Source organism: Heptranchias perlo, chromosome 20 (genome assembly GCF_035084215.1).
Source record: "Heptranchias perlo isolate sHepPer1 chromosome 20, sHepPer1.hap1, whole genome shotgun sequence".
Classification (NCBI taxonomy): Eukaryota; Metazoa; Chordata; class Chondrichthyes; order Hexanchiformes; family Hexanchidae; genus Heptranchias; species Heptranchias perlo.
In genome coordinates this window covers 5,278,464-5,292,598 of record NC_090344.1, presented here as the reverse complement: position 1 = coordinate 5,292,598, position 14,135 = coordinate 5,278,464, and the positions used below count along the sequence as shown (strand labels likewise).

Genomic DNA, 14,135 nt, shown 5'->3' with positions numbered 1-14,135 from the left:
GGGATCCAGGGAAGGTATCGGTAATGTACCAGGATCACTAAACACATAACCCAGTCTGTGAATCACTTTCAGCAACTGGATTGTCGTGTGTCCCACAGCATCTCTCTCACCTTCGATGTGTGAATAGAGCATCAGGCCTGGAAATCTCGTCTTAAATTTAAATTCACTCAGCAAATGTATTTAACAAAATACAAACCAGTAAACACATCACGGCTCAATGATCCAGCACTAAATTCAAAGGAGTTATCAAACTCCTCGAGTTTAGTGGACAGAATAAAGAAAAATCCCAAATCTAAGATCCCCTCGAATCCTTTGCAAATACCTTGCAAATCTTGACAATAATCAACGAGTCTAATTTAATGTTGATCTTTATCTTGAGTGGGGTTGGAATACAGAAGTGATGCTTCTGTTGTGAAGAACCTTGGTCAGACCCCATCTGGAGAACTGGGCACCGAAACTAAGGAGAGAAAAATCGGCCGTGGAAAAGATATAGTGTAGATTCACCAGAATTATGCCGGGATTAAAATGATTAAGTTAGGAGGATAAGTGGCATAAACTTGGTTTTTATTCCCATGAGTTTAGAACATTGAGATGTGACCTCGTCGAGATGTTTAAAATAATAAAGGGATTCAATAAGGTAGATACAGAGAAATGATTTCTTCTGGAGGAGGAATCCAGAACAAGAGGGCATAAGAAATAGGAGCATGAGTGGGCCATACGGCCCCTCGAGCCTGCTCTGCCATTCAGTAAGAACATGGCTGATCTTCTACCTTAACTCCACTTTCCTGCCCGATTCCTTGATTCCCTCCGAGTCCAAAACTTTCTCAATCTCATTCTTGAATATACTCAATGACTGAGCATCCACAGCCCTCTGAGGTAGAGAACTCCAAATATTCACAACCCTCTGAGTGAAGAAATTTTTCCTCATCTCAGTCCTAAATGGCCGATCCCTTATCCTGAGACTATGCCCCCTAGTTTGAGACTCTCCAGCCAGGGGAAACAGCCTCTCAGCGTCAACCCTGTCAAGCCCTCTAAGAATTTTAGACGTTTCAATGAGATCACCTCTCATTCTTCTAAACTCCAGAGAATATAGGGCCATTCTATCAAACTCTCATCTTACAACAATCCTCTCATCCCAGGAATCAATTGAGTGAACCTTCGTTGCACCCCCTCTAAGGCAAGTATATCCTTCCTCAGGTAAGGAGACCAAAACTGTGCGCTGTACTCCAGGTGTGGTCTCATCAAAGCCCAATATAACTGCAGCAAGACTTACTTACTCTTATTTTCCAACACACTTGCAATAAAGTCCAGCATACTATTTGCTTTCCTAATTGTTTGCTGTACCTGTATGTTAACTTTCTGTGATCAGTGTACAAGGACACCCAAATCCCTCTGAACACCGTCATTTCTTAGTCTCTTAACTTTTACAAAGATTCTGCTTTTCTATTCTTCCTACCAAATTGAATAATTTCGAAATTTCCCCACATTGTACTCCATCTGCCACCTTCATGATAATCTTAAAATTAGAGCTCGGTCATTTATGAGCAAAATAAGGTGGCAATTTTTCACACAAAGGGGAGTGGAAATTACAAACTCACTTCCCCGAAAGGCTGTGGATGCTGGGGCTCGATTGAAATTTTCAATATTGAGATTGATAGATTTGTGTTGTGTGAGGGTTGCAAGGGATATGGAGCAAAGACAAGTAAATGGAGTTGTGGTACAGATTAGTCCGGATCCAATTGAATGGTAGAGTGGGCTTCAGGGGCGAAATAGCTAATTCCAGTTCCTGAACCCAGTCACTGACACCAATCACCTCCAGTCTGATAAATAAAACAACCCCACAGTCACTGATACCAATCTCCTCCTGTCTGATATAAACCAACCCCACAGCCACTGATACCAATCTCGTCCAGTCTGATATAAACCAACCTCACAGTCACAGGCACCAAGCTCAAACCGTCTGATATAAATCAACCCCTCAGTCACTGATACCAATCTCCTCCTGTCTGATATAAACCAACCCCACAGTAACTGACACAAAACTTATCCTGTCTGATATAAATCAACCCCACAGTTACTGACACCAATCTCCTTCTGTCTGATATCAACCTACCCCATACTCAATGACAACAATCTCACTGAATGGTGGAACAGGCTCGAGGGGCTGAATGGCCGACTCCTGTTCCGAATGTTCCGATGCCACACTGAAGTTGCGAACATTCCTCTTCACAGTTCTTAATGCTCCCTATCTTGGTGTTGTCAGGAAATGTTGATCTTCTGCCCTTGTACCCAAGCCCAGGTCATTGCTCTGCATTGAGAAGAGCAATGGTCCCAACACTGCCCCTGGGGACACCACTGTTTACATCCCCACAGTCTGAAAAACATCCATTAACCACGACTCTGCCCTTTCTCCAACTTCCCATCCACACTGACCCACTCCCTTTAATACCGTGAGCTTGAATCTGATCAACAAGCCTCCTGTCCGGCATCTTCTCAAACACTTTTTAACAATCCATCTTCACAACCTCCATTGCATTTTATCCCCACACTGTGTTATTCCCTCCAATAATCCCTGCTGTCTGTCCTGAATTAATCCATTTCATTCCCAATGTTGAAATCTTTGCTCCACCCACTCGGTTCCATCGGTTTTTCTCCACAACACAAAGGGCCAGTTTTCCCCAAGAGTTTCACACCAATCAGCTTTCAAAATGAGGCAGAGTTTCAGCCAATGAGGGAGATCCGGGCTCAGCCCCGCCCACTCGGGGCCGCAAGTCCCGCCCCTCACACACTCCCATTGGTTGGAGGACCAACCGCCCGCTCGGTCCTCCAGTCCCTCTCCGCTCTTCCTATTGGTCCGGAGCTCCCGTCAATCACCCGGGCAGTGTGAGCTGAGCATGCGCGGCGGGCGGGGAGTGAGGCCGAGATCGTGTCCGCAACAGGTGAGAGATGGGCGGGGGGAGCGGGTTAATAAACCCCGGGGGCGGGGGCTTCACAAACCCCGAGTGCGGCCCCGGGCCCGAATATCAAACAGTGAACATTCTCCTCTCTCTCTCTACACTCCGGGGGCTCCGGTTTAGATCAGACCCGAAACTCAACACACGGCCCGCGGCCTCCGAGCATGCGCAGAGTCAGCGTCAAACCTCGTGACTCATCGAATCAGGGAGTGTCTGTAAATGAAGGAGAAAAGGTGATCGGTCAGGGAGCGTCTGTAAATGAAGGAGAAATGGTGATCGGTCAGGGAGCGTCTGTAAATGAAGGAGAAATGGTGATCGGTCAGGGAGCGTCTGTAAATGAAGGAGAAATGGTGATCGGTCAGGGAGCGTCTGTAAATGAAGGAGAAATGGTGATCGGTCAGGGAGCGTCTGTAAATGAAGGAGAAATGGTGATCGGTCAGGGAGCGTCTGTAAATGAAGGAGAAATGGAGATCGGTTAGGGAGCGTCTGTAAATGAAGGAGAACTGGTGATTGGTCAGGGAGCATCTGTAAATGAAGGAGAAATGGTGATCGGTCAGGGAGCGTCTGTAAATGAAGGAGAAATGGTGATCGGTCAGGGAGCGTCTGGAAATGAAGGAGAAATGGTGATAGGTCAGGGAGCGTCTGGAAATGAAGGAGAAATTGTGATCGGTCAGGGAGCGTCTGGAAATGAAGGAACAATGGAGATCGGTCAGGGAGCGTCTGTAAATGAAGGAGAAGTGGTGACCAGTCAGGGAGCGTCTGTAGATGAAGGAGAAATGGTGATCGGTGGGGGAGCGTCTGTAAATGAGAGATAAATGGAGATCAGTTAGGGCACGTCGGTAAATGAAGGAGAAATGGTGATCAGTCAGGCATCGTCTGTAAATGATGGAGAAATGTGGATCGGTCAGGGAGCATCTGTAAATGAAAGAGAAATGGTGAAGGTCAGGGAGTCTGCAAATGAAGAGGAACTGGTGATCGGTCAGGAAGCATCTGCAAATGAAGGAGAAATGGTGATTGGTCAGGAATTGTTTGTAAATGAAGGAGAAATGTTGAATGTCAGGGAGAGTCTGTAAATGAGGAAGAAAACATGACGGTTCATAAGAACATAAGAAATAGGAGCAGGAGTAGGCCATACGCCCCCTTGAGCCTGCTCTGCCATTCAACAAGATCAAGGCTGATCTTCGACCTCAACTCCACTTTACTGCCCGATCCCCATATCCCTTGATTCCCTTCGAGTCCAAAAATCTATCGATCTCAGCCTTGCAAATACTCAACGACTGTGCATCCACAGCCCTCTGAGGTAGAGAATTCCAAAGATTTACAACCCTCTGAGTGAAGAAATTCCTCCTCTTCTCAGTCCTAAATGGCCGACCCCTTATCCTGAGACGATGCCCCTAGTTCGACACTGTCCAGCCAGGGGAAACATCCTCTCAGTATCTACCCTCTCAAGCCCTCTCCGAATCTGAGAAGTTTCAATGAAATCACGTCTCATTCTTCCAAACTCCAGAGAGAATTAATTAGCCCATTTTACTCAATCTCTCCTCATAGGACAACCCTCTAATCCCAGGAATCAATCTAGTGAACCTTTGCTGCACCGGCTCCAAGGCAAGTATATCCTTCCTTAGATAAGGAGAGCACAACTGTACACAGTACTCCAGGTGTGGTCTCACCAAAGCCCTGTACAATTGCAACAAGACTTCCTTATTCTTCTACTCCAACCCCCTTGCAATAAATTCCAACATTCCAGTTGCCTTCCGAATTGCTTGCTGTACCTGCATGTTATCTTTCGGTGTTTCTTGTACGAGGACATCCAATCTCTCTGAACACCAACATTTAATCATTTCTCACCATTTAAAAAAAATTCTGTTTTTCTATTCTTCCTACCAAAGTGAATAACCTCACATTTCCCCACATTATACTCTATCTGCCACCTTCTTGCCCACTCACTTAACCTGTCTATATCCCTTTGCAGACTCTTTGTGTCCTCCTCACAGCTTACTTTCCCATCTAGTTTTATATCATCAGCAAACTTGGATACTTTACACTCGGTCCCATCATCGAAGTCAATGATATATATTGTAAATAGCTGAGGCCCAAGCACTGATCCTTGCAGCACCCCACTAGTTACACGTCTCGGTCATTAATATATATCAAAAAGAGGCATGGTCCTAATACCAATCCCTGCGGAACTTCACTGTATACTTCCTTCCAGTCTGTGAAACAATGGTTCCCCACTGCTCTCTGCATTCTGTCTCTCCGCCAATTTTGTATCCATGCTGCCATGGGCTTCAATTTTACCAACAGGTCCATTCGGTGGTACTTTACCAAACGCCTTTTAAATGTCCATGGACACAACATCGAGTCACTACCCTCATCAACCCTCTCCGTTATTTCATTGATGAACTCAATCAAATTAGTCAGACCTGATTTTACTTTTAACAAATCTATATTGACTGTCATTTATTAACTCACGTTCTTCCAAGTGAGAATTAATTTTGTCCCGGATTCTGGTCTCGAGAAGTTTCCCACCAACGTTAGGCTGACTGGCCTGTAATTGCTGGGTTTATCCCTCTCCCATATTTTTGAACAGGGGTGTAACACTTGCAATCCTCCAGTCCTCAAACATCACTCCCATATCCAAGGAGGATTGGAAGATTGTGGTCAGAGCCTCCACTATCTACACCCTTACTTCCCTCAGTAATCTCGGAGGCATCACATCTGGACCGAAAATCTTTTTTACTTTGAGCACTGCCAGTCTTTTAAGTACCTCCTCTTTATCTATTTTTATTGTCTCCAATATCACTACGACCTCCTCCTTTACTGTACAATGGCAGAATCCTCTTCTCTGGTGAAGACAGATGTAAAGTACTCATTTAGTGCCTCAGCCATGCCCTCTGCCTCCACAAGAAGATCTCCTTTTTTGTCCCAAATCGACCCACCCTTCCTTTGACTACCCTTTTACTGTTTGTATGTTTAGAAAAGACTTTTGGATTCCCTTTTATGTTAACCACCAATCTATTCTCATACTCTCTCTTTGCACCTCTTATTCCCTTTTTTAGATCTCCTCTGTACTTTCTTTGTTCAGCCTGGTTCACGACTGTATTATGAACCTTACATTCGTCATAAGCCTCCTTTTTCTGTTTCATTTTAATCTCTATCTCTTTAGTCATCCAGGGAGCTCTAGCTTTGGATGCCCTTCCTTTCTCCCCCGTGGGGATCTGTCTGCTCTGAACCTGAACCAACTCCTCCTTCAAGGCCTCCCATTGTTCAATTACTGTTCTGCCTGGATTTTTGATTCCAATCCACCTGGACAAGATCCCTTTTTAATTCACTGGAATTCGCCCTCCTCCAGTTAAGTATTTTCACATTTGACTGTCCCCTGTCCTTTTCCGTAACTATTCTAAACCTAATGAGATTATGATCACTGCTGCCCCACTGAAACATGCTCCACCTGCCCCACTTCATTCTCCACAATGAGTCCACTGCTGTACTCACATTCACTCTCTAATGCACTCTCACATTCACTTTCTCACTCTCTCACATTCACTCTCTCACATTAACTCATGGTTTAGGGCCACTGAAAGATGATGGGATGGGTTTGGATTTCAGCACAGGGAGGAGGGAGAGTGTGTGCGACGGGGATTTACAGCTTTGGGGAACAAGAGATGAAAGAATGTTCCGTAGAAACTAGAATTGTGTGTTCTGAATTTCGATCGTGTATTTACAGTGATGACTTTTGTAAAATCTTTTTGCAGGGTATTGGAATGGGAGGATTTGCAAACAGGAAACTCAAACCAAAGATCATGTCAAGATCTGACAGAGTCACTCGATTCATCAGGACTTGAATATCATCGGCCTTTGAATATAGAAGGAGAAATGTTTGTTTGTTCTGTCTGTGGGAGAAGATTTCAAACACCCGAGTGAGAGTGTTCCAATGCACTGACTGTGGAAAGAGCTTTAACCAGTGAAACAGCCTGAAAAAACATCACACCATTCACAGCGGGGAGATACCGTACACGTGTTCTGTGTGTGGACGAGGCTTCAACTGATCGTCCAACCTGGAGAAACACAAGGACACCCGGACCACGGAGAAACCGTGGAAATGTGGGGACTGTGGGAAGGGATTCAATTACCCTTCAGAGCTGGAAACTCATCGACGCAGTCACACTGGGGAGAGGCCGTTCACCTGCTCCACGTGTGGGAAGGGATTCGTTCAGTCATACGGCCTCCTGATACACCAGCGATTTCACACTGGGGAGAGGCCGTTCACCTGTTCCGTGTGTGGGAAGAGATTCACTGATTCATCCTCCCTGCTGACACACCAGCGAGTTCACTCTGGTAAGAGACCTTTTAAATGTTCTGACTGTGGGAAGAGGTTTAAAAGCAAAAGTAATCTGCGGACACACCAACGTACTCACACTGGGGAGAGGCCGTTCACCTGTTCCGTGTGCGGGAAGAGATTCACTGATTCATCCTCCCTGCTGATACACCAGCGAGTTCACTCTGATGAGAGACCTTTTAAATGTTCTAACTGTGGGAAGAGCTTTAAAAGGACAAATGATCTGCTGGTACACCAGCGCACTCACACTGGGGAGAGGCCGTTCACCTGCTCTGTGTGTCAGAAGAGATTCACTCGGTCATCCCACCTTCTGACACACCAACGCACTCACACTGGGGAGAGGTCGTTTACCTGCTCTCTGTGTGGGAAGGGATTCGCTCGGTCATCCACCCTGCTGACACACCAGCGAGTTCACTCTGTTGAGAGACCTTTTAAATGCTCTGACTGTGAGAAGAGATTTAAAAGCAGAAACGATATGCTGACACACCAACGAGTTCACACTGGGGAGAGGCCGTACTGCTGCTCTGTGTGTGGGAAGAGATTCACTCAGTCATCCAACCTTCTCACACACCAACGAGGTCACACTGGGGAGAGGCCGTTCACCTGCTCCGTGTGTAAGAAGAGATTCACTCGGTCATCCAGCCTTCTGTCACACCAGCGAGTTCACTCTGATGAGAGACCTTTTAAATGTTCTGACTGTGAGAAGAGATTTAAAAGCAAAAGTAATCTGCTGAAACACCAACGCACTCACACTGGGGAGAGGCCGTTCACCTCCTCTGTGTGCGGGAAGGGATTCACTGATTCATCTGAACTGCTGACACACCAGCGAGTTCACTCTGATGAGAGACCTTTTGAATGTTCTGACTGTGAGAAGAGGTTTAAAAGCAAAAGGAATCTGCTGACACACCAACGCACTCACACTGGGTTGAAACCGATCACCCGCTCTCAGCATAAGAAGAGATTCACTCGGTCATCCCACCTTCTGTCACACCAGCGAGTTCACACTGGGGAGAGGCCGTTCACTTGCTCCGTGCGTAAGAAGAGATTCACTCGATCATCCCACCTTCTGTCATACCAGCGAGTTCACACTGATAAGACACCTTTTAAATGTTCTGACTGTGGGAAGAGGTTTAAAAGCAAAATTAATCTGCTAACACACCAACGCACTCACACTGGGGAGAGGCCGTTCACCTGCTCCGTGTGTAAGAAGAGATTTACTCGGTCATCCCACCTTCTGTCACACCAGCGAGTTCACACTGATGAGAGACCTTTTAAATGTCCTGACTGTGAGAAAAGCTTTAAAAGCAGAAACGAACTGTGGAGACACCAACGCACTCACACTGGGGAGAGACCGTTCACCTGCTCCGTGTGCAAGAAGAGATTCACTTGGTCATCACACCTTCTGACACACCAGCAAGTTCACTCTGAAGAGAGACCTTTTAAATGTTCTGACTGTGAGAAAAGCTTTAAAAGCAGAAACGAACTGTGGAGACACCAACGCACTCACACTGGGGAGAGACCGTTCACCTGCTCCGTGTGTAAGAAGAGATTCACTCGGTCATCTCACCTTCTGTCACACCAGCGAGTTCACTCTGATGAGAGACCTTTTAAATGTTCTGACTGTGAAAAGAGGTTTAAAAGCAGAAACGAACTGCTGAGACACCAACGCACTCACACTGGGGAGAGGCCGTTCACCTGCTCCATGTGTAAGAAGAGATTCACTCGGTCATCCCACCTTCTGACACATCAACGTACTCACCCTCATGTTCTGACTGTGAGAAGTGTTTTAAAAGCACAAATGATCTGCTGAAACACCAACACACTCACACTGGGGAGAGACTGTTCACCTGCTCCGTGTGTGGGAAGAGATTCACTAATTCATCCCACCTTCTGAGACATCAACTTGTTCACACTATTGAGTGACCTTTTAATTCACTGACTGTGAGAAGAGCTTTAAAAGCAGAAATGAACTGCTGACACATCAACTCACGCCCATTGGGGAGAGACTGTTCACCTGCTCCGTGTGTGGGAAGGGATTCACTCAGTCATCACACGTGCTGAGACACCAGCGAGTTCACATATGACTGCAGGGGTCGGATTCTGCTGTTAATCCCATCCAGGACTGAACCATGTTCATTCTGACAGTTGGGGTTTGTTTCTGCTGATGTTAATAACCCCTATAACTGGGCTGGAGTTTAATATTCTGGATATCTGTTAAATAAATCAGCTTTATTTTAAACCCTTGTTGTAGATTTTGGTGTTTCCCACCTGAGTGTTTAGCATCACCTGACTGGAGCTCAGAAAGGACAATCTGGGGGGAGGATCGTCCGGTGGGAACAGAACTTCAGCCTGGACACAGTCCTTCAGGGCCACACTGAGAGGGGCAAACGGCACTTTGGTCTTTCTCGTCTCCCTTCTCTGACAGCAAAGTCACCGTGCGGCGTCCAGTCTGAAAATGACTGTGGTAATTATTCTATGGAGATTTAAACTGTTTGTGTGACAGTCCTGAGTCTACCATTTAAGGCAAGCGTTAACGCATTTAAAATAAACCCGTTAAAAATAAATGATTTGAAGTCTGTATTAAAATAGCAGAGGGAGGAGTTCACAGGAGCCTGTTAACTGCTGGTACAATTATACAACAGTCATTCGATCTCCAGATAAAGAAGGACCTGCAGTGTGTTTCCAGAATTCATGGTTTTATTGATGTGTGCGTGTTAGACACCAGGATCACTAAAAATACACGACCAGGACCATCCACAGGGTGGGGGCGATCCCGACAGTTACTCTGGGATCACTCCCACTGCGGAACTCCACCACTGACCCTGCTGAAGGTTGCAGGCTCAGGGAGTGGGGCCTCCAGGAGTGGACTGTAAGATAGCTGACAAATATATGCTGAGGTACCAGAGGAATCCTTACTAAGGAACCATCTGGGGTTTTACCTGTCAGTATGGGTCTCTGGGTGAATGATTCCTGACTCCCTGAACTGTCTTACATTTAACCCAGATCGGATCAGGATGAATTCAGTTTACAGGAGAATTGGGACAAATATCACCCACAATCGAGGGAGACACAAGCAGCCTTTAGAGAAGCTCAGAGATCTTTGAAAAGAAGATGGTGCCCAATTGTAGGAATAATAGCAAACGTCTTTCCAACTACGTCAGGATTCAGAAGACCATTAAAGATGGTTTAGGGCCACTGAGAGACAGTTCAGGACAGATTCCCAGGCTATGGCAGAGCTGTTAAATGACTATTTCTCATCAGCCTACACTCCTGTGGATGATGCTCAGATTCCAGCTGTGGGATGTGCTGTCAACAATAACATCATAAATATTAAAATAGAAAGGGATGTCATCTTGGATAAAATACGAAATCTCCAAATAGTTTCTGCTCCAGGTCCAGATGATATCCACCCCCGGGTGTTTAAAGAGATGGGACGGGTGCTCTTTGAGCACATTGCCTGTATCTTCAACAGCTCAATAGAGTCAGGGATTGTCCCCTGAGATTGGAAGGTAGCTCACGTAGTTCCCATTTTCATTAAAGGGGACAAATCAGAGCCAGGGAAAGACAGGCCCATCAGTGTGACATCGATCTGAGGGAAGATGCTTGAAGGGATCCTAAGAGATGCTGTTTATGATCACGGGGAAAGAGAAGGGGCCATTAGAGATACTCAACACGGCTTCTGGGAAAGAAAATGGTGTCTCACAAACTTGCTTGAGTTTTTTGAAGAAGTTGCTGGGTTAGTGGATGAGGGTAATCCGGTTCACATTGTCTATCTCAGGGGTGTCAAACTCATTTCCTATGGTGAACCTGACCCGATATCCTGGCACTTGGCCTGGACCACATTCAGCACAAGTTATTAAACTGGAAATAGATGAAAATGAACTCTATTGTTACTTCCATACATTAAGATGTTGTTTACTGCTACTGCTGCTCCCGATACCTGGCGCCTCTGAGCTTGAACTATTGCACCAACATTTGGAGTAAATGACTGGGCTGAGGCCTGTCTTGGATAAAAACATGAGGACCACTTGTCATTACAGAACTGTGTGCCCCAAACACTAACCGTGGAAGTGAATTCCACAGACTGACAACTCCCTATCTAAAGAAGTTTCTCTTGACTACTGCTCTAAAACAGATAGAGGGGTTAATTGTAGCGACACACACTGTATAAGGTGGAAAGTGATGTTCCACAAGGATTGGTTCTGGGACCACTGTTCACAATTCACATAAACAATTTGGACTCTGAATCAGAAGTACAATTTCAAAATTTACAGATGACACCAGATTGGCAGGTGGGGTGGAGTTTAGATAATATTGATGAAGATTGCGATCAAACAAAAAATACATTAATAAACTTGCAAAATGTGTGTATAATTGGCCAATGAATTTTAATGCAGATGACAGTGAATTGGAGCATTTTGGTCGCAAGAATTTGGAAATTGTGCCCTGTATACCCAAGTCCAAGTCATTAATGTATATCAAGAAAAGCAGTGGTCCCAGCACCGACCCCTGGGGAACACCACAGTATACCTCCCTCCATTCCGAAAAACAACCGTTCACCACTACCCTCTGTTTCCTGTTATTTAGCCAATTCTGTATCCATGCTGCTGCTGCCCCCTTTTATTCCATGGACTTCAATCTTGATGACAAACCCATTGTGAGGCACTTTATCTGACGCCTTTTGGAAGTCCATACACACCACATTAGCTGCATTTCCCTCATCTACTCTCTGTTACCTCATCAAAAAACTGTATCAATTTAATTAAACACGATTTACCTTTAACAAATCCGTGCTGGCTTTCTCTAATCCTTGTCCAAGTGACTGCTAATTCTCTCCCGGATTATCGTTGCTGGAACTTTCCCCACTACCGAGGTTAAACTAACTGGTCTGTTGATGCTGGGTTTTATCTTTCACCCTTTCTTGAACAAGGGTGTAACATTTGCAATTCTCCAGTCATCTGGCATCACCCCCTTATCCATGGATGTTTGGAAGATTATGGCCAGTACCTCTGCAATTTCCACCGTTACTTCCCTCACTAACCGAGGATGCATCCCATCCGGACCAGGTGATGTATCTACTTTAAGTCCAGCCAGCCTTTCAAGTACCTCCTCTTTATGAATTTTTAGCCAATCCAGTATCTCAACTACATCTTCCTTTACTGACATTCTGGCAGCATCTTCTTCCATGGTGAAAACAGATGGAAAGTATTTATTTAGTACCTCTGCCATGCTCACTGCCTCACAATGCTACTTCCTCACTATAATTGTGACTAGTGGTGCAATGGATAACGCATATGATTATGGATTAGAAAGCAAGAGGTTCGATTCCTACTTGGTTTGGGAATTTTTTTGCAAACTGTACATTATTTTATTGCTTTCAATACCTTGCAAACTGTCCAACTTGGTGGTGCTGCCTGGCTCCAGACCTGGTAAGTGCCTTCTGAGTGCAGCAAGCAGTGCATCAGTGTCATAATCTGAAGGTCCTGAATTCAATCTTCAGAGAAGGCATCAGGGATTACGAAGCTTTTTTTCCATCTCTCACCTCATCTTTCCATCTTTGGTGCAGAGCAAAATCAAGAACTTTTGCTGACTGCAGCCCATCAAAAGATGTTCTGCCCCTTGACCTCTCTGTACTCAAACACACAGTAAAGTTTAGGAAGTCCATGGGCTATGGACTCGCTGACAACACTTCTTTCTGTATAATTGCATCAAGACAATCGGTGAGTGGAGAATATAATCAATGATCCCACTACTTCTCACATGCCAAGTGAGCGCTCTGCCAGTTGAGCTAATTCCTCGTTTGCTGTTTGTAAATCGTCCTTCACAGTTCCCGCCTCGCACTCGCCTCCAAGCTGCTCCACGACCAGCAGAGAAATCTTGCCTTGGGTTGCCGCTCCCTGAATATATTAAATACTTTGCTCCAATCGGCGGTGTCGAGCATCAGCAAGTGAGGAACAGCAGAACGGGAAGCCACAGTAATCATGAATGATGCTGAGAAGAGCCCGAGCCTGCGGAAGGAAGACGAGGTCACCGGAAAGCAACAGCCGCCCGAGCTTGAGGGAGCAGCGTGAGCCCTGACTGACTGACTGATCGAAGACCTTTTTTGCCTGAAATTGAGGGCGATTTGAAGTGTTGCTGCTCAAAGGCACTCCCTGCTGGTGAGCAGAGGGAAAAGCTCGAGTGAAACAGCCATGCTCGGGCAGACACAGAAAGCTTTCAGGTTTGAGAAAGGAAAAGTGGTGTCCTGTGACTCAGTGGCAACATGTTAATCTGGGAGGTGCCTGTCAAGTTCAGAGAACGACGTTGAGGTAATTGCTGCTTATTCCAAAAGCACACTCACTCCTTCGAGCCGGAATTGAACCAGCGACCTAAGGATGAATTTACTTTGGTTAATTCACTACAGTCCTCTGCTCTACCAGCTGAGCTATCAAAGGGAAGCGATAGAAAGGATTGTCTTTGGTGATTGTTCACCGTGCGCCTGTTGACATGTTCAGACTCGTGGAGTCCGGTGCTGATCGAAGACTTCTTTTGCCTGAAAGCGAGAGCTGAGTGTTTTGAAGTATTGTTGCTCAAAAGCACTCCCTGCTGGTGAGCAGAGGCAAAACAGCCTTGTTTGGGCAGACACAGAAAGTTCTGAAGTTTGTGAAAGGAAAAGAGGCGTCCTGTGCTTTCATGGCAACATGTTAATCTGTAAGTTGTGTGTAAAATTAAGAGAGTGACCTTGAACTAAGTGCTGCTTATTGCAAAAGCACACGTACTCCATCAAGCCGGAATTCAACAAATGACATAAGGATGACTTTGTCTTATTTTCCGCGACAGTCTTGTCGCTCGACCAGCTGAGG

General features: G+C 45.7%; 1 protein-coding gene and 1 non-coding gene across 2 annotated transcripts; one reads left to right on the top strand and one right to left on the bottom strand.

The window, feature by feature from the left end:
* Positions 1–2,890: 2,890 nt before the first annotated feature.
* Positions 2,891–8,656, top strand: LOC137335607 (zinc finger protein 774-like; the record flags this gene model as incomplete). Its single annotated transcript, XM_068000913.1, has 2 exons — positions 2,891–2,939; positions 6,710–8,656. A coding segment is annotated over exon 2 (888 nt), but the record flags the coding sequence as incomplete, so codon positions are not given.
* Positions 8,657–13,633: 4,977 nt separating this feature from the next.
* On the bottom strand, positions 13,634–13,727 carry trnay-gua (transfer RNA tyrosine (anticodon GUA)). Its single transcript has 2 exons — positions 13,691–13,727; positions 13,634–13,669 (listed from the first exon to the last, which is right to left on the bottom strand). It is a non-coding gene; the product is annotated as a tRNA-Tyr (tRNA).
* Positions 13,728–14,135: the final 408 nt, after the last annotated feature.